The sequence below is a fragment of the Misgurnus anguillicaudatus genome, chromosome 9, assembly GCF_027580225.2.
Source record: "Misgurnus anguillicaudatus chromosome 9, ASM2758022v2, whole genome shotgun sequence".
In the NCBI taxonomy this organism is placed as follows: Eukaryota; Metazoa; Chordata; class Actinopteri; order Cypriniformes; family Cobitidae; genus Misgurnus; species Misgurnus anguillicaudatus.
In genome coordinates, this window is record NC_073345.2 from 4,257,260 (window position 1) to 4,278,192 (window position 20,933).

The window sequence follows — 20,933 nt, forward strand, 5'->3', positions numbered from 1 at the left end:
TATAAATCAAACTTATTCTTAAGTCTTTTTTGACACACTTGCAGACTAAAATTTTACTTTGAGCTGCTTTGGACCCAGAGCAATGTCTGTGGTTACTGTGGGATAAGAGGAATAATTGCCTCCGTTCAGTGGTGTAGTGCAGGGTATACGCAGGTATACGGAGTATACCCACCTCTTTATTTGATGGCATGGGGTATACCCACTTCTAGTGGGGACATACATTAAGAGTATACCCACTTCTCCAGACACCACTACACCACTGCCTCCGTTCCTTGGAATTATTTGAAAATAATGCATACATGCTTTGTAACTTCGCTTCACGTCGTGCTGCATTACCACATTGTATGTGCATTATTTTTGAATAATCCAGTGGCCTGTCCTCAATTATTCCTTATGTATAGGTAGTAGATGCATAGGAATTTATGTAACATTATGAAATTTTATATATTATGTATCAAGACATACACTGTACACTCTAAAAACAAACGGTGCTATATAGCACCAAAAGTGGTTCTTTGCACGTAATCATAGAAGAACCGTTTTTAGTGCCATATAGCACCGGTGAAGCACCAGTGAAGCACCTGTGTGGAGCCATGTGGTGCTATGTAGAGCCATATGTGGTGCTATAGTGGTTCTGTGTGGCCCCTGTGTGGTTCTGCACAGGTGCTTCACTGGTGCTTCACCGGTGCTATATGGCACTAAAAACGGTTCTTCTATGATTACAAACCAAAGCAACAGTTTTGGCGCTATATAGCACCGTTTGTTTTTTAGAGTGTATACAATTAGCATAATATATGACAGTTAAATACCATAAAATATAAAAAATGGATATTAGGATACTAACTAACGAAAAAAGTGAAGGACCTATAAGATTGCATTCAGACCATTACATGAAAAGTGATATTAAATAAAACCCTGACCCAAAACATAATGTTAGCAATTTTAGCATGAGCAAGCCAAATATGAAAGTGACAAAGATGGCAAAAATTACAATGATGTTAAAGTAGAGTTAATCAATTGCAAGAAACCAACCTCAACCAAATGTGTCCTCTGACACATTAACATAACATTGCTGCAACTAAACAGGGCCCGTATATATAAAGCCGCTTAGAGTAAAGTTTTAGTTTTAGATTTGTCAAAATTTTACTCTTATTTCTAGACTTAAGAATAAGTTTGATTCATAAAGCCTCCTTAAGACTAGGTCTCAGCTCCTAAATTATTTAAGAGAGCTGGAGAGGTCTCCTAAGAGTTAAGCCGATTTAAGGGCTTGTTAAAGTTGTGCATTGTTGCTAAGCAGCAAATTTACAGTAAAAACATGTTAGTATATAGACAGTAGATGGGAATTAATATAAAATTATGAAATATAAAGAGTATAGGGTTTTTTATTCAATGTATATTATGTAACACAATATAAAATACTGTTTAAAATGGATAAGATGTATATTAGTGAAACTTATTCAAGTGCTTGCACAGTACCATTTTTTATGGGCACACAATGTATCAAGACAACATACTTAAATAAAATTAGCATAATATACACTGTAAAAAGTTAAAGTTGGATCAACTTTATGGATCAATGCCTAAAAATTAATTTTTTACTTTTGTAACTCTGACTATATCTCATAAGATTATACACAGCAGACAACCAAGCATAATTATGAAACAGGCTTGATAATCAAAGTATTTTTTATCTATTTGTTTTTTAATTGGAAACAGCTGTGAGTGAAATCTAAATTTTTCTCTCCACCAGTTGGTGCCTTATTGATGGTGATGGGGGTGTGTTCTTTGTCTTTTCTCCACTTGGGGGAGGTGACCAGACCCGTGAACATAACATGTTTGAAAAAGTTCAAATTGTATTTCCAAGTCTTTACTGTTAATAAAATCTATTTAGCTTATATTTAAATTATATTTTGGCCAGGAAAAATATATATTTTCATACTGTATGGGTTGTAAAATTAGAAATGTATTTGTTGCCCCGAAATCCTTCTTGAAATGTTGAAATGTGAAAGTTAAAACTAAATATATTTTCTAAATATATCAAAAATATATGTTACTAACCTTTACTTTCTGACAATGTATTTAGCATATTTTTGCCAGAGAAATGTAATTTTTAGCCTTATGAGGTGTCTGTGTGTGCACTTTTTTTGTAGGCTGATTGGTCATCGTTAATAATCAATACCTAACACATTTGCTGATGATAAATAATTTATAATAAATAACATTGATGTAAATGAATAATACTATTAGTTTTGTTGTTTTTAAGATACGGTTGCGTATTTGTCTCGCGAGATTTGGCAACACTGTTTGAGACTGTGACGCATGATGAAATGCGCATGCGCTGACCATCACACGTGTTCCTGTGCACAGTCACAGAAGCGCGCAGTGAAGATGGCGGACCCAGAAAGTAAGACCATTTTACACATTTTTACCTTTATTTTGTTGATCACCATTTGTGCAATGCAGTATATGATGTTTTTTGAATTTGTGCATTTTATTCTTCAGTAATGTACGTCATTTGAAATGAACGCTAAGCTAAACTTCTACCTCGTGTTCATGATGAATGTGTAACGTTAGCTAACGTTCCATCTCATCACTAAATAATATTATTATCGTTGATTTAAAACTGTTTATAAAGGGATAACTTTATTATTAGCTAACATTGACGCAAACTATTTGATGAAAAATTACTTACGTGAATGCAAAAGTTTGTGTAACGTTATAATCCTGGATCAGTAAGTAAGTTATCTGTTTAGTCATGTAGTTAAAGTGTTAAAATAACGCAGAGCGATCTGATGTTATGTAGTTACAGCGGTTTTATTAAAGTTTTCTGTGTTTAAATTGCGGTAGATTTCAGATCCCACGTGCTGACTCCATGCCACGTGCTCGAGACTATCTTCACGGATGTCTGAAACTTTCCTCATGTTAATCTCTCTGTTTGCTTTCTTAGTTGGTTCGGCAAAAAAAGAAAAGAAAAAGAAGACAAAGAAGATTTCTGAAGAAGAAATTGGGGTAATGTTTTATATGCATACATGAATTATAAATCAAATTAACTGCTCTTGTATAGCAAGGATAATTGGACAATCATTGAATAATTGTTTATAAAAACCAAAATATATTGAAGTTTGTCTACTAAAGTTTTTGATTTGTTACTTTTAGGATATTCAAGAGAGCGGTGACTTCCTCATCAAGCCGGAGTCTAAGGTTGCCAGTTTGGACACGTCTCAATGGCCATTACTGCTGAAGTTGGATCTTTGAGATGTATTTAATAGATACATGGGGATGTGTGTGACGTGATGAACGTGTTTATCCATTCTCTGAGCAGTGTTGCCTATCGTTTCCTCTGGTGGCTCTGCGGTCCGTTTTGGCCCGCGGGTCTCGGCCGTCTACTTCCGCTCATCCGATTCAGTGTTCTACTGGGTCGGCTGCTGCGGGGTCGAATGTGCCGGTGCCGGAGGTCCAAGCGGTCCCGTCAAAGATGAACCGACACTTCTGATCTCACACTTGCACGTTGACCTCGCACAATCGCTCTTGTGTTTCTGTCAACTTATGATGTTGCTTCTTCTCAACAGAATTTTGATAAACTGAACATCAGGACGGCTCACTACACACCTCTGCCACATGGCTCCAATCCACTCAAGAGAACCATACATGATTACGTCAGGTATAGTTTACAAACGAGACTGACCCGTAGTTTAAGTCATCAAGAAATTTGAATTTACATCTCTTACTCGTACTACATGAGTGTTTTTATCAAAATTACTGGTTCCACGTTTGAAACGACGTCATGGCTGACATAAAGCTGGGTGTTCAAACCTTCACATTCTCTTGCTTTCCCTGTCATATCTAGTATGGATGAGAATGAAATTATGAAAGTAAAATTTCTTGTTGATTGAAGAGGCCACATGATGTGATATAGATTTCATTAGCACTTTGTGCAAAGATGACCTGTTATCTATCACCCAAGACTGATGGCTTCAGACAAATACATTATTTTTAATATACACGTTTAGTGTTTTTTTAATTTTAAGTAGCATGTATTTGTTATTTTGTCAGGACTGGTTTCATTAATCTGGACAAGCCTGCTAACCCGTCTTCTCACGAGGTTGTTGCCTGGATCAAGAGAATCCTTCGCGTTGAAAAGACGGGTCACAGCGGCACCCTTGACCCTAAAGTCACGGGCTGTCTGATCGTCTGTGTGGAGCGCGCCACACGTCTGGTTAAATCCCAACAGAGTGCAGGTACGTCCGCCGTGGCCCTTACGGTCGAGCGTTAGACCTCACAGTAAAAACCAGCAGCCTCCTCTTACACCTCTTCTGCCGTGTCTTTCAGGCAAAGAGTATGTGGGAATCGTACGGCTGCACAATGCTTTAGAGAACGAGCATCAGCTCGCCAGGGTAAGTTTGTGTTCAGTAGTTAGTATTGGTGATTTGACATCGTATGAGTGCTAGTGTGACGGTTCACTGCTGCTGTGTGTCTGATGAAAGTGTTCATCCATTCTCTGAGTGTCTCCTGACTCTTTCTCTCTCTGACGCCATGCGTCAGGGCTCCCGGTCTCTTTTGATCTCTGCTGCAGTGTTTTACTGTAGCAGCTGATCTTGGAGGTCCGGGCTGTTTGAAGGGTCAGGTTTCACCAAAGATGAGCGAACATATCTGAGCACATTGACGTGAACCGTGTGAAGACAGACACGATTGTGATTTCACGTGTGATGCTTCATCACGTTGTGTTTCGTCCACAGGGTCTCGAGTGTTTAACGGGAGCTCTGTTCCAGAGACCTCCTCTCATCGCTGCCGTCAAACGTCAGCTCCGAGTGCGGACCATCTATGAGAGCAAGCTTATCGAATATGACCCGGAGAGAAGATTAGGTAGAAATTTCGGATGTGTTTTTTGTTTGTTGCAGGAGTCAACATGAACAGCAAAATTCACCATGTTTACTTTGAATTGTTCACGATAAGACTATTTGTAAGATGTTTAGTGTTTGTCTTGAAAATGTGATATAACTGACCCCGCCTCTAAAACAACTAGGGCTGTGCAAAAATATTGTTAAAGCTAACTATCGTGATAAATTTGTCCACAATAGACCTTTTGCGAGTCGACATCAGTTACGTCAGGCGCGCATGTGGTGGCAGAAAAACAGTGGAAATGAATGAGACACGAGTGAAACGAACAATATAACTCACTAGAAAATGTTTTGTTGTGCTGTGAGTGTCAGAATAGGAATGCCAAAATAGATGACCTTCATTTTTATAGTATACCGTCGTTGAAGACACCATTTGAAGATAAACGTAGGTGTCTATGGTTGCAATAAGCCCTCAACCGGACAGACTGGAGTGATGAAATCATCTGAAAATCTTTTAATAATTTGAATAGAAAATAATTAGAGAAGATATCCGGTGTTCTGTCGAAGTCTGATCCCTCTATGTGTTTCTTATAGCGTTTTCATCACGTTACGTTTATAATTTATTTAGAAAGATTTGAATGAGTTCATAATATCAATAATATTAACATTTATTAAAGTTTTCATATTTTTTTGTTTTCTATTACTTCTTTTTACCTTCTATCTATGTCGTCTTCCTGTTTGTTCTAAATTATGATGTTTACTAATAAATATATAAACATAGCACACACACACATGATGTAAAGTGTTAATAATATATAAACAGGCCAATACAAATTAATTTGTATGTAAACATAATAGTTTTACAACAAACACGTAAGCTAAAAATATAAGGAAAAAATTGAAAACTGGAAATGATGAAATATTTAATAAATGATATTATACAGAATACATGATAGTATTGCTCTTATAAGTACTTCAGCGATTCATACTGTAAAAATAATTGATTTACCAATAAAGAACAATACATTTACATTACATACATGCACACATATCAGTAGCCAAGCCATTTAAACTTTTTATTTAAAACATAAACGTAACTTGGTGAAAACGTTATAAGAAACATTACACTTAAGAGAAATATAGGGGAAACAGACTTGTACAGAACACTGGATCCATAAAAATCACAGTTTAATGCTAAAACACTTCACACAGCTATTGAGAAGCATTCACTTTCTGCCACCAGTTGGGCTCCGCCCACAAAAAACATCATCTCTGTTTGCAAACATGCAAAAGGTCTATAGTGTATCGATATTTCACTCTCTACTATCGATATCCCTAACATCCCTCTGTGTGCGTCAAACGATCTCCACCGCTGCTGTAGTTGTCGCTGTCCAATTGTCTGTCGTATACTGTTATTCGGCCAATGTCTCAAGTAAGCGGGAGTGAGAAAATGGCAGAAAATTTAAACGCACATGCAGCTTTCAAACCGCGTATCGGATCGTGCGGCCCTTGTCAATACCATCCCTAAAAACAATGTTACCTTTTGTTTGACGTCACACGACTCTTACCGTGGGTTCATACCAGCTGCGTTTGAGGCGTCAAATTCGCGTGTCTGCCGCATTTAGTTTGCCGCTTGAATATTTTTTGTTTACTCGCTTCATTCGCACGTAAAATTCTAGTCATCAAGACATCCACGTGGAAATTAGCGTCGTAGGAGGGGCTTCTGCAACTCCGCTCGCGTCTTGTAATCACGTCAATACTAGAGCAAGCTCCTGATTGGTTAACGCGGCGCGTTTTTCCACCAATGTTCGAATTTTTCAACTCGCGTGTTTCCCGCGAACTAGACGCAATTACGTCTACCACGCTAAACGCCTCATTTGCGCTGCGAGACCTCCAGATGCGTGTCAATGTGTCTTAACATTGACTTAACATTGAAAGCACTCGGGCTTGACACCTCTACCATGGCGGTCTAAACGCAGCATTAGAACCGTTTTATAAGTAGTGCATCTTTTTTTCAAAGCTAAACTGGGTTAAAACGCTGTTTCATGTTGACTCAAGTGTTTTTAAAGGCCACATGATGTGATTTAGATGACATTAGCACACTGTGCAAAGATGACTCCCTATCTATCACCCAAGACTGATGGCTGTGATTTAGGGGTCAGTATGGTTAAAAGGAGCCTGTATTAGAGTAATGATGTTATCTTAAACCGTTGGCAGGTATTTTCTGGGTGAGCTGTGAAGCGGGCACGTACATCAGAACTCTTTGTGTTCATCTGGGTCTGCTGCTGGGAGTTGGCGGTCAGATGCAGGAGCTGCGACGGGTCCGCTCTGGCGTTCTGGGAGAGAAGGTGCGTTCAGAACCGGCCCGTCCTTATCATACGAGCCAAAGTGTTGAGTTCGGTTCTGGGCTTTTACCCAGTTCTGGTAATAAATCTTTGGTAAAGGAAATGGCTGACAGTGAAGAAAAACATGAAGAGTCATGCTGGTGGCATCTTCATCAAACTTCAGCCTACATCTAATGGTTGACATGCGTGATCTGACACGTTTAGTCTCACATGTGTTGTCCAGCTTTTACTATTCATGCTATCGGTAAAAATGTTCTCTATAATTAAGCACAAGGAAGACTTGTTAGTATACTTTAAACATGGTAATATTTGAAAATTGTGCGTTTCATGTAAATCATACTTATCAAATCTAATGTGTTTTTTGATAGAAAAGTTTTGAGGTTTGTTGTTGCAGACTCTTATAGGCAACACATTTTCTGTGCACTTGACTTTAGTGAAATTTCCCTCAGTCAGTGTATTCATTGATTTTGCGTCTGATCTCAGGATAACATGGTGACCATGCACGATGTGCTGGATGCTCAGTGGCAGTTTGACCACAACAAAGATGAGACGTATCTGAGGAGAGTGATCTTCCCCCTGGAGAAACTACTCATCTCACACAAGAGGATCGTCATGAAAGACAGCGCTGTATGAATATTTCCTTTTGTAGTATTTATGCTGTGGCGTTTTGGATTGGAGTGTCTAATAGCATTTTTTTAAAAACAGGTTAACGCTATATGTTATGGCGCCAAGATCATGTTACCAGGTGTACTGCGATATGAAGATGGTATTGAGGTGAATCAGGACATTGTGGTTATAACTACCAAAGGAGAAGCTATTTGTACAGGTAAAAGCAAGGAGCGCCTTATTCAGAGCCACATGACGACAGATATTTAACTTTACAGTGAAGATGAATGTGATGATTTCGGGACAGATGTTCTCCTCGCCAGATTCTGACTGTCATTTCTTTCACAGCGGTCGCTCTCATGACCACGGCGGTCATATCCACGTGTGACCACGGTGTTGTTGCCAAAATCAAGAGGGTCATTATGGAGCGAGATACATATCCACGCAAATGGGGCCTTGGACCAAAGGTTTGAAAGCGCACAATCACGCTCTTAATATCTGATGTTAAATTAAAAACGCTTTGGTAAAAAATTGTCTGATTACTGCATCAGAATTAATGTTCAAATGTAGCGTCATTCCACCAGGAAATGTGAGTCTTGTTCTTGTTTTTTGGCATGACTTAAGTTTATCTTTCTTGTTTCAGGCTAGTCAGAAGAAGATGATGATTCAGAAGGGACTTCTGGACAAACATGGCAAACCCAACGGCAGCACGCCTGCAAATTGGAAGGAGGGTTATGTGGATTACAGGTAATGCTGGCTGAAAATCATCCTGTGTAACGCTGCGTTTTCACCAAACGCGTTACGCGGCAAGCGCGAGTGATTTACATGTTAAGTCAATGCAAAGACGCGAATACGCATCATGCGAGGCAAATGGCGCGTTCCGCGGGGAAACGCACGAGTTGAAAAATCTGAACTTTGGCGGATTTCCGCACCGCGTTAACCAATCAGGACCTTGCTGTAGTAGTGACAAGATTACAGGAAGCGAGTGGAGTCTCAGCAGAGTCGCAGAAGCCCCTCCCATAAAGCAAATTTCCGCGTGAATGTCTTGAATGACTAGAAATTCACGCGCAAATGAAGCGAGTGAACTCAAATGTTCAAGCATCCAACTACACGCGAATAGCGCGTTTTTTCCGCCTCTACTGCGGCTGTTGGGAATGCATCATAAGGGTTCAAACAAAAATGAATTTAGAAAATTTAAACAAATGCTTTAAGTTTTATCGTAATAAGGTTGGCAATCAGTAAAGTTCAGAGGTTTACCTTCACTTATCGATTGAAGTTGGTACATGGGATTATATTCGGCATGCTTTTTTGGATGGTTCTGGTGTTAATGTATAAAACATTAAAACCATAAAATATGATGAACAGTCACACCATGTTCAGTAATAAGCCATTGCGTTTATGAATTACTGCATTGTGCCATAAAATTTTAAAATGGCTGACACTCAAAATGGCCGACCCAGATACATTTGCTAACACTTAACACTGCGTTGCCCAAGGAATTTAAAATCTAAGACAATCGTATTATTTTTGGCTGAAGTATTTAAAGGTTATTATACTAAACATCATAAAATCATGCACTGTGGGCACACAAACCACTTTTGTGTGTCAATAAACACAAGCATTGCCAAGATACAACCTTAAGTCCAATAACCTTTTAGGTTTTAGTTGAATTTGTTGATGCGGTGCACAAGAACGGTTTGGTCGATCAAAACGCTTTTGATAACTTGAGAAAATAAAATCTTGACATCCATAGAAACGATTTAAATCGTAGTAAAATCAAACTTCGATGCTTGTTGTCTCTGGATTGGATTTTTGGACTTTGGGCTGGTTTTTAGAGGCAGTGTCACAAATCAGACACATGGTGTAGGATGAAAAGTTTGACAAGGAGATTTTTATTTCAAATAATGCAGAAGATCTTCAGTGCACGAGAGCAGCTGCTGGTTACAAACACTAAGATGATGAATTGGTCCCACTGCTGACCTGGTTATAAATGATTGTCTTCATTTGAAATGATTCCCATGATAATGTGCAGGAGCGTGTGTGCAGCCAAAAATATGTTTGTGTGGTGTTTGAAATTTCTTGTTTTAGCTTTTTGCTTATATCTTCAATGATACGATTGTGTTTATTTTCCAGCACTCCCAAAGCAAAACCAAAGGAGGAGGAGGCTGAACAGGCGGGAACAAAGGTATGTTGTCGTTCTTTAGCATATTTTATTTTTGCATGCTCATAGTCAGATTATTTGTGTTTTCTGTAGAGAAAGCGAGATGACAGCGGCAGTGATGATGCAGCAAACACATCAAAGACAGAGGAGGAACTGAAGAAGGAGAAAAAGAAAAAGAAGAAAGAGAAGAAACTGAAGCAGGCGGAGGCAGAAGCTGAGACTCCTGAAGAAGCTCCAGCTGAAGATGATACTGAGGTGAGTTTAGATGCGGTCTGTTCAGGACTTTAAGCAGAAAGTTATCCCTCTCTAGCCTGTATGTGGCTTCAGGAGGAGTCGTTCTGCGAAATAAGAGCGGAGGGATGCATGAATGAACTGACAGGACACTTTACTTCTGTCAGCCCACATGTGTCCTCCACACTTTGACCAGCATTGATAACTCTTTATTTCATTCACACTTGATGTGGTTTTAAATAAAGCTTTGTGTTACACAGGTCACAGAGAGCACAAAGAAGAGGAAAAAGAAGAAAAAGTCAAAGGATGCAGATGGTGGTTCAGAATGAACAGCAGGACTGATGGAGAGAGTTTGTCATGGGATCAGATCATTTGACTGAGATCAGACATCTTTTGGACAATGTGATTTTGGTTATGATCTCTCTGTGCTTGCGGTTAAAGCTTCTGGATGGTCAAGTGACATCTGAGGCTTTCTTATGTTGTACTTGTTAAAGTGAAGCCCATATTGCCGGCCTCTGCTCATGTATTTGAGTGTGTTTCTTTTATTATTGTAAATAGAAATTGTAATCCTGAACACATGAAATGAAACTTGACTTTTTTTACAACGATGACTTGTTTCATGTTTTTTTTTTTCTTTTAAACTACTTGTGTTGTAGTTACCTATAGAGCTTTTATAAAAATCCATCATGAGTATCTCAACAATAACCTAAGTGAATTTCATATTTAAGTCTAATTTGGGAAAGGTTAAAGGTGCAGTGTGTAATTTTTAGAAGGATCTTTTGACAGAAATTCAAAATGATATACAAAACTATATTATCAGGGGTGTATAAAGACCTTTCATAATGAACCGTTATGCGTTTATTACCTTAGAATGAGATGATCTTATCTACATGCACCGAGGGTCCCCTTACATGGAAGTCACCATTTTGTGCTGCCATTTTTCTACAGAAGCCCTTAAAGGACAATTTTTTTTACTAAGTTGTCTCCGACGATGACATGTTTGTCCGGTGGCGGCTACCGTAGCTTCTCTGTGTTTCAAAAGCGAGGGGTGAGCCGTGGACTAAGCTGTTGGTTGCAATTCGCAACCTCACCACTAGATGCCGCTAAAATTTACACACTGCACCTTTAATCTGCGTAGTGTTGGAAGCAAAACAATGTGGGTGGGTCCAAAACACTTACTGGAGTAGCTGCCATTGTCTTCTATTTTGATGTCTTTAAATTAAACAATTGCTTTAATAGCCTACTTGGATAAAATGGTCCGACGCCCATGATCATTGTGTTTGAGGAGTGGCCATGACCATAAACAACAAAGAAACTCAAGGTTTTAGTTACGCTGTACTATTATATAATCTTTATAGTTACATCATTCATTTAGCAGACGCTTTTATCTGAAGCAACTTACAAGCAAGAGTGCTTTTAACATTTTGTCAATAATATTACTTTACAAAGAAATACAAGTAACACTGGGTTTGAAGTTAGGAAAGATTAACAACAAGGACAGAAGGTTATTAATGTGAAACCGATTACAGGAAAAGTTGTCTTTTCACGTTGAGTTTAACCTTTTTTAGTTATTGGTTTAATCCAATCATTTTGAAAGGAATTCCTTTTTTATAACTTGCGCCTGGATGGGTTTTGCTATTAGCCAAAAAGTGAAAGCAAACAAAAAAATTTGAAGAAATATAAATGTATTTTTTTAGTGAGACAACTTGACAAACATTTTATGGACTGTTAAAGGGATAGTTCACTTTAAATTGAAAATTCTGTCATTTAATCAGTCTCATTTCTTTTGTTTTCATCAGAAAAAAGAAGATATTTTGAGAAACGTGGTAAACACAGCAGCTAGTGACCATTGAGACTTCCAATGATGGATTTTAATGGGTATGGTCAATTGTGTGCTTACCATCATTTATCAAAATATTTTCATTTATCACAATACTTCCAAAATATTTTTTCCTATTATGGATTTTTACGTGCACACTGTAAAAATATCTAACATCATTTATAGACGTATGCGTAGAATCCCTACTAAAATTGAACGTACGCCAAAAACCTAAGAATTGCGTACGTAAACCAAAATAGAAATTTATAAAACTGTGTACGCACACCTGCACCCAATTTTAACTTTATAAATCACAGATCACCGTGCGTACATGAATCTGCCACATCCCGCCCAGCTGTATATGACCAATAGTCAATGTAAATCACCTCATGAATGCTAATCCGCATAACAATGAGTCTGGCATCAATGATTTTGCGAGATATGCGCTCCGCCAATAAATGCAAGCCATAATTCTACAGCATTGTAAGAACAAAGCATTACACAGGGGGTCAAGTTTACAGCACTTGTCATAATCGATGCATGATCTAGTGTTATTACTGAAGTTAAAAAATGTTTTCTGCTTATTTCTCAAACTTTTTTGGGGTGTGGCCTCCTTTGTGTACGGTGCATCCTTTTGTGGCCCCCATAATAAAACATTACGAAACTTAAAATTTTAATTAAACAAAACCTATTAAATTATACAATGTAGTGTTGTTGGTTAGTAGTAGCCTTATTTTTCTGAGGTTTAAAGATACAGAATTCATGATAAATGAATGTGTTTTATAAAATGTCATTAAAACTGGGGCCCCTGTGCGTGTCTGATATATGCGTGTCTGCTCCAGCAGCATGTACTCTACAAAGAGCAGATATTAATCATTTTAATTTAAAAACAAGGAAGGATTCAAGTCGAAAACATTCCCTATTTTGTGTCCGGTCCACTTCTCAAACCAAAATTACACCCTGTAGTTGTCAGTAGAATAGTAAGACGTTCATTCCGATTGGTTGAACTAAGCTGCGATAAAATAAACCCACGGTTCAGAACGCATACCCCAGTTGATTTATTTAAATAAACACCACAGTCTTTAATAATTTTTATGATTCATAATCATATTTTTCAACAATTGCACAATTAATGGAAAATCCAGATAAATATCAATGAACACTGGCTATATTTACATGCACAAAATTTTGTCAATCCGACTGAATTTAATACGATTGAAGGTTACGACGATACAGTTTACATGCATATAGAATCGGAACCGAACGTCTGCGCAAGCGCACAGCCAGGGTTGCCAGATTCGCATATCAGAACCATCCCAATGGACATTCAAACTAGCCCAAAAGCATCCCAATGACTATTCACAGCCAAACTACCAATGATATAAGAGTTTAAGACATGAACTTGAGCACAAATGTTCTGCGCATATGCATAATATATTTTTGCATCTGATTGAGAAAATACTACGATTTACGCGTTTTCATGCCTACTTTTCTCCTGCGGATCGGATCACAGATCGGAGTATTCCACACCCTTCAATACGATCCAAATTTGCATCCGATCGTCCTCAATCGTATTGATTAAGATGTTTACATAAAGGCTTACAACCGGATTATTTGGTTGCATGTCAACGTACCTATTGTTGAGTTATTTCGTCAATTAAGAGAAAACGATTCCTGAAAAGTTTTTTTAGCAATCCATATTTCCGCTATCCACCAGGTGACGCTCTTACACAACTTATAAAAACTGAAGCATTCACTTTTTTTTCTTTGAAAGCGGAGGGTCTGTTATTTCTAGGGCTGTGTAAATGTTTCTCAAATTTATATACAAAATAATTCAACACAGTGCACATACATATATTTTGCAAAAACAAAACTATTTTGTATGCGATTAATTTTTTGACAGCCCTAGTTCTTTCATTTGATATTTTGTGTGTTTTTAAAGAACATTTTCTGGAAGGCATTAAACTTTTGTGAAAATCATGAAAAATGCTGGTGGGGAAAAAAGTTAAGCATGCTTCCAAACATATTTTAACCACATTTCAACAGTTGTTAATTTTAAATGTTAATGTATAAATTAGATAAATGTTAATTTATGAAAATAAACACCACAGTCTTTCATCATATTTTCATTGCGTCTTTTCTGGGTCTCTGCGCTCTGTTGCAGCCACACTTAATTCTGAGGAACTACTTTGTTGGATGGAAGAGTAATATTTGTACTAAATAATTATTTATTTGACTTATTTGCTGTGTTTTATTCTATGAAACCCTGCTTTGCATATAAAGTAACCGTTTTAAAAAAGCAATAAGCCCTGTGAAGCAGTGTTGTTACAATGCATTTTATAACAGCTAAGGGGCATTGTTAGGCATGACACGAAGCAGAGTTATTATTGCTTTAATAAATGCTTGCAGAATAAAGACCAAGAAACTAAAATTGTTCAGTCTGTAGCATCACAAGCACACAAGACAACTGACTTAAATGGGTATTAAGTCTTTGAATCATTGAGAACACCGCCACAGTTATAAATTGTATGTACATTTTATATAAAAGTGAAGTTCTTCTCATTGTAAAATTGAAGGCTTTCTCTGTACTGTAGGTCATAACAAAGCTTGAGCTCGCTCACACAAGTTAGAAGGCATAAAACTGAAATGGCTTTAACATATACCTATAATCCTAAACAGATAATTAGAAAGATTAAATGTTAAGATTAAATATCTATGCTTTCTATTTTGGATTATTAAACTGTCTTGGTAACACTCTTGAAAACCTGCTTTTTGTGGTTTCAGATAAACATGTTCTTAAGTAACAACACAGGTTACAGTGATGCATCATCTGATGCTTACTAAGGCACATCATCTCTGATCTCAGGTGACCCAGCTGAGCTGGAAGGCCATTCTTGGATTGTTTTCTGCTGGCCCTGCCAGGACAGTGCTTGAGATTTTTACTGGCCCTGCCAAAATGATCCTTGGCCCCAACAAACAGCACTAAAATAAAACCGGCCTGATTATTGTTTTAATCGCGTTTGACCCATGTAGCACTAATAAATACAGTTATAACACCAAAAATGTCTAGCCTACATCATTAATTTCAAATATTGTTAAAGACAAATAAACAGTCAGTAATAAAATAAGAACTAATGACTTATATAATAACTCCTAATGACTTAAATTGCACTGAAATCTGTTTAATCGTAAATTTGTGACAAAATGGGAGAGAAGCTCATTCCTGCGCAAGACATTTCAATCTACCAGTATTCAATTCAATTTTTTCAATTCAATTCAATTTTATTTATATAGCGCTTTTCACAATACTCAATTGTTTCAAAGCAGCTTTACATTAATAGAAGCAGTAAAAGCACAGAAAAATGACAGATAGCACAACATAATACACAATAGCATAAGCAGTCAAATTTGCTGAGGCTATGACTCGACATTATGAACGAGCGTATTACTAATGTAACGTCTAGGAGAAGAAGCTAAATTAAGCCCAAGCAGGCTACCTCCCCGGGGTAAAAAACCCCCTAGGAGAAAAAAAAACAAAAACCCCGGGTTGTTTAGCCGAGGAAAAATAAAAAATAAAAAGTCCTAGGAGGGAAAAACCCTTGGGAGATATATATGTATATAAACACATATAAACGGATAAGGAGATTAAGCGGGGATTAAGCGGAGATTAAGCGGGTTCTGCCGGTGGTTGTTGGTCAGGCATCAGCTGGGCATCACAGTGATGGACGACCAGTAGATCAGAGGTGAGTCGACTTTCACATCTACCGGAACTGGGTCTGTTTGTCCCATTGTCCTCAGGGTCGAGGACAGGACAGGGAGAGAAAAACAAAATCATATTAGCGTAGGGGCCGTTCACATGTAATGCAAGTGTCACACAGTGATGTGGTTTAATCAGCTTAGTTTCAGACAGACTAACTATTGCGGCATAATTATATTATCCACAGTTGAGGATTTTGCAAATTGGGGGCCCACTGCGACGGTATATATGGTAACTAAGGGTCACCTTCTGATTTTTAATATAAAGAGAAAATGAAACCTATCGACCCGTTTGACTAAGGCCTGTAACCCCACTGTCGTCGTTAATGCAGGTTCAGTGGCAAACGGGTCTATATTGCATGCTATTTACAAGATCACGAGAAAACGCCAACATCGCAACCTGACCATACGTGCCAACCCGTTTGACTAAGGCTGGAGGCCCCACTGTCGTCGTTAATGCAGGTTCAGTGGCAAACGGGTCTGTATGGCATACTATTCACAAGACACAAAAAAGCGCCAAAATCGCAACCCGACCATACGTGCCAACCCGTTTGACTAAGGCTTGAGCCCCACTGTCGTCGTTAATGCAGGTTCAGTGGCAAACGGGTCTGTATGGCATAGTATTCGCAATATAAAGAAAGCGCCAAAAGCGCAACCCAACCGTACGTGCCAACCCGTTTGACTAAGGCCGGATGCCCCACTGTCGTCGTTAATGCAGGTTCAGTGGCAAACGGGTTTGTATGGCATACTATTCACAAGAACACGAAAGTTCCAAAATCGCAATCCGGCTATACGTTAAGATAAGGTTTTTATTTATTTATTTGGTTGGTCTGTTTTATGACCGCGAGTGCTTTGTTCGGTACAAATAACTATTTCGAGTTAAGTACTTTTACTAGACAAATTATGCGAATGCTTTGTTGAAGAGAAAAGTTTTAAGTCTAGATTTAAAATTATCGACTGTGTCTGATTCTCGGTAAAATTATGGTAAAATTATTCCCCATAGTGAAATAAATAAATGAACGCAAATGAATAAAACAATAATCAGCCATGCATATATAACATGTCTTACTAATAAAGTTAAACGTGTGACGCATGCAGTGTAGTCACACAAGCATTTTCTTTCAAAGCTCAAATCGGATCTGAAAATTATGCACTTGCAGATGGTTGACACCCTACACAGCCCCTGTAACTCTCCATCTGGTTTATTGGCCATCATTTGTCGTGTACAGTTAAAAGTGGCTTTAAAGTAACCACACTAATTTTAAATCAGACAAAGATGGACGGTGCGGCAACCCTGAGCAGCAGATCTCTAATCTCAGTATGGAACTGGACTCGATCGCACAGACAGCATGCCTTACGGAGGAGCATTCAGTCCATGTTGAATTGCCTGATTGCCTTCACAGCGGTCCCACTGAAGTTATTTCAGAAGCTTCTGGTATATGGCAGCTGCAACCGTAGTGCAGCTTGGGCTGCTTCATATGAGACTTTCTTAACATTGGCTCAAAATGATCTGTAACTTAAAAAATTCTTGTCAGAAAAAACTAAATATCAATGTGTGATTAATGCTTGGAATGTCTACTTTTAAATGATCTAAGTCAGTGGTTCTCAAACTTTTTCAGCGTGCAGCCCCCCTTGTGTACGGCGAATTCCTTTGCGGCCCCCTCAAAGAAAAAAGAAAATTTATGACAAAAAACTGTTCTAAAACTCAACTTTTAATTAAACAAAACATATTGAATGATACAAAGTGCTGTTGGTTAGTAGCCTTATTTTTTTAGGTTTGATTCCACAGAATTCATGATAAATTAATTTATTTTATAAATTGTCATTAAACTGGGGCCCCCCTGGCACCATCTCGCGGCCCCCCTGGGGGCCCCGGCCCCCAGTTTGAGAACCACTGATCTAAGTGAAATAAGTATATATGAAGAGTCTGGTTCCAAAATGCGATAAACGCCATTTTTGAAAAAAATTAGTTACTGCCAAAATCAGTATTATATCAGGTCAGTATTTAAAAGTTAATAATTAATTTTAAGCAAAATCCAATATCTGCCGTGTTATTCTGTCATCTTTTCTCCCTTTTTTCCCAAAATGCGATAAACGCCACTCCTCCTTTTTTACAGAACGCAATAAATCCATTCCAGAAATTACAGCGGACCATTCACGCAATGTAAACAAACATGGCGGCGCGCTGAGTACACAGAGTCCTAGTTTTCCTCATCTACTTTGTACTTCGTGATCAACAAACAAAACAAAATAATACTTTAATGGCATTGATAAACCTGTGGTTGTTTTCTGTGACGGGAAAGATTGTCATCAACATCTATAATTTACGCGAAGCACTCGGGAGACTGGTACTTATCTCCCGACAGCATCAACACATTGACCTCAGGGGATCTTATGAATAACTTTACATTATTTTACTCAAAGTCAACGAAAATCGAGCAGGACCAAAACATTTTACAGCTGATGGCTGTGAAAAATGCTAAGCAACGGCGTCAAGTATAACCGCTGCAATATGACAGTGGTCTTAATATGACAAAGTAAGTGTTTTGATTAATGCCATTAATGTTTATTTTTTTATCAGTGTATATTACTGTTCAACTAAATGAATATATCATGGCAGCATGAATGCACATTTATATATTGATTGAATAGATTTATAGCATTTTGAAAAAAAACCCGTCATGGATTTATTGCATTTTGTGGAAAAAATAATTCGTTTTTATAATAAATCTTTGAAAATCAAGTTATGTATTTGAATTTTTTATGTTTTTATAACCTAAAGATGCTATGGGAAAGTTTGTAACAGAAAATAGTGGTTTTCATCTTGTCACTTTCTTGGTATAGAAAACACGTTTTTACCGAAATTTGTCAAAATGGATTTATTGCGTTTTAGAACCAAACTCTTCATATGTAACATACAGCGGGGAAAATAAGTATTTGACATATCAGCATTTTTATCAGTAAGGGGATTTTTAAGTGGGCTATTGACAAAAAATGTCCACCAGATGTAGCCATCAAGCCAAATATTAAATTCATACAAAGAAATCAGAACATTTAAGTATACAAGTTGAGTCATAAAAAATAAAGTGAAATGACAAAGGGAATAAGTATTGAACACACTTTATTTAATATGGCGGGGTGGCAGTGGCTCAGTGGTTCATGTAGGTTGTCTACAAATTGGAAGGTTGGTGGTTCCAACTTCCACCTGAACAAGTGTTGAGGTGTCCTTGAGCAAGACACCTAACCCCAGCTGCTCCCGACGAGCTGGATAGCGCCTTGCATGGCTGACACTGCCATCGGTATATGAATGTGAGAGTGAATGGGTGAATGTGAGGCAAATTGTAAAGGGATTGGATGACAATTGGTCTATGAAAGCACTATATAAATGCAGTCCATTTACCAATTCTTTGTAGAAAAACCTTTGTTGTGATTACAGCTTCTAGACGCCTCTTGTATGGAGAGACCAGTCGTCTGAATTGCTCAGGAGTGATTCTTACCCATTCTTCCACACAAATGGTTTTTAAATCTTGAAGGTTCCTTGGGCCTATTTTATGAACTTTGATCTTCAGTTCTCTCCATAGATTTTCTATGGGATTTAGGTCAGGTGATTGACTGGGCCATTCAAGCAACTTGATTTTCTTTCTTTGAGACCACTTCATTGTTTCCCTGGCTTTGTGTTTAGCTTTCTGGTAGATGGCAGCAGATTTTTATCCAGAATGTCCCAGTACATTTCTCCATTCATCTTGCCTTCATTAATTTGAAGTCTGCCAGTACCCCTTGCTGAAAAGCTGCCCCAAACCATGATGCTTCCACCCCCAAACTTAACTGTTGGTATGGTGTTCTTGGGGTGGTAGGCAGTGCATTGATGTCCCTGGGGCTCAGTGCATTGCTTATAGCTGTCTTGGAAACAACAGTACCTGCTGATGCAAGGTCTTTCTGAAGTTCTGCCCAAGTGGTTCTTGGCTCATTTTTCCGGATAATGGCCCCACATTGCTCACAGGAACATTCAGCATTCTGGAAATGCGCCTATAACCATTCCCATCAAAATGCTTTTCTACGATAAGATTACAAAAATCTTGAGAAAGTTCTTTGCTTTAACCCATCATGAAGTCTTTCCTGTGTCCCTTTTGGGTAATGAGAAGCCTTTATAGGCCATAAATTAGGACTAAAGCAGCTGATATCAATTAGTTCTGATTGGGGGCAGGGTTTCTCTCTCAGTACTGACAGATTTCAGGTGATCTCCTGGCTTTTTATGCCATTTTGCACCTTGTTCTCTTCATGTGTTGAATGCTTGTTCCCTGTGTCATTTCACTTTATTTATTATGACTCAACTTGCATACTTAAATGTTCTGGTTTCTTTGTATGAATTCGGTGTTTGGCTTGATGGCTGCATCGGGTGGACATTTTGTGTCGGTGGCCCACCTGGAGGTCTCCTTACTGATGGGAATGATGATGTGTCGAATACTTATTTTCCCCGCTGTATATGTTAATGTTGTAAAATGAATGAATACATGATAATTGTACAATCCTCATTATACATCAGACTATAACCATACAACAAAATCTATAATCGTTGCATCCCTTGTCTGAGTATGTAAAAATCCACGGCAACGTTCATATTTAGAAAAGCGCTTAAGCTATTCCTGCTGCTCGGAAACATCGACAGGTGCTCTTTGGTATGTCAATTTTCACTGTTAACACAATTTGATCTACACTAAATAAAACGCTTTAAGGTTCAGCCTGGGCCCTTTTATAGGCAGATCTTGCCTTTCATCAAGGCCGAAGTTGGGCATCTTCCACTGCACTAACCATATTTGCTGTTTAATTTTCATGTATTTTGTAAATCTAAAGGGCCCAAACCAAAACATTAGTATTCCAAATTGATATGTATGTTTTACGTAAAAAATAATTGACGACGTGCAATTAAACCACAGGTGTGCATTATTTTCAGATAATTCAAAGGACCGGAGTCTATTATTGCTCTCACTGTTGCCACAGACATTGCTCTAGTGGTTATTTTAAGACATATAACAGGTCAGGTGTGCGTTTATCGAAAAACAATCAACACCTTTGGAACCCATCAACCAATCAGAACAAAGCATTCAACAGTCCCGTGGTATACAATTATGTAAAAAAAATCTCCATCTAATCCAACAGTAATAATGCCACTGCTATAG

General features: G+C 38.1%; 1 protein-coding gene and 3 non-coding genes across 4 annotated transcripts; all 4 read left to right on the forward strand.

Moving 5' to 3' along the window:
- Positions 1-2,307: 2,307 nt before the first annotated feature.
- dkc1 (dyskeratosis congenita 1, dyskerin) lies at positions 2,308-10,789 on the forward strand. Its single transcript, XM_073871047.1, has 15 exons — positions 2,308-2,404; positions 2,948-3,009; positions 3,157-3,241; positions 3,568-3,661; positions 4,054-4,238; positions 4,330-4,394; positions 4,737-4,863; positions 7,056-7,186; positions 7,667-7,810; positions 7,889-8,009; positions 8,138-8,256; positions 8,433-8,536; positions 9,923-9,974; positions 10,044-10,205; positions 10,442-10,789. The coding sequence occupies exons 1-15, from the start codon at positions 2,320-2,322 to the stop codon at positions 10,508-10,510; spliced, it is 1,605 nt and encodes a 534-aa protein (XP_073727148.1). The 5' UTR covers positions 2,308-2,319; the 3' UTR covers positions 10,511-10,789.
- Positions 3,898-3,974, forward strand: LOC129424569 (small nucleolar RNA SNORD83). Its single transcript, XR_008638107.1, has one exon. It is a non-coding gene; the product is annotated as a small nucleolar RNA SNORD83 (small nucleolar RNA).
- Positions 6,908-6,984, forward strand: LOC129424570 (small nucleolar RNA SNORD83). Its single transcript, XR_008638108.1, has one exon. It is a non-coding gene; the product is annotated as a small nucleolar RNA SNORD83 (small nucleolar RNA).
- LOC129424579 (small nucleolar RNA SNORA36 family) lies at positions 7,220-7,355 on the forward strand. The gene has a single exon (XR_008638116.1). It is a non-coding gene; the product is annotated as a small nucleolar RNA SNORA36 family (small nucleolar RNA).
- Positions 10,790-20,933: the final 10,144 nt, after the last annotated feature.

What these genes read in the sequence shown, in the direction of transcription:
- dkc1 (XM_073871047.1), top strand. Translation starts at nt 2,320, where the DNA reads ATGATGAAATGCGCATGCGCTGACCATCACACGTGTTCCTGTGCACAG. An exon ending in TTTCTGAAGAAGAAATTGGG is followed by an intron (nt 3,010 to 3,156) that starts GTAATGTTTTAT and finishes TGTTACTTTTAG; the next exon opens with GATATTCAAGAGAGCGGTGA. An exon ending in CAGCTGAAGATGATACTGAG is followed by an intron (nt 10,206 to 10,441) that starts GTGAGTTTAGAT and finishes TGTGTTACACAG; the next exon opens with GTCACAGAGAGCACAAAGAA.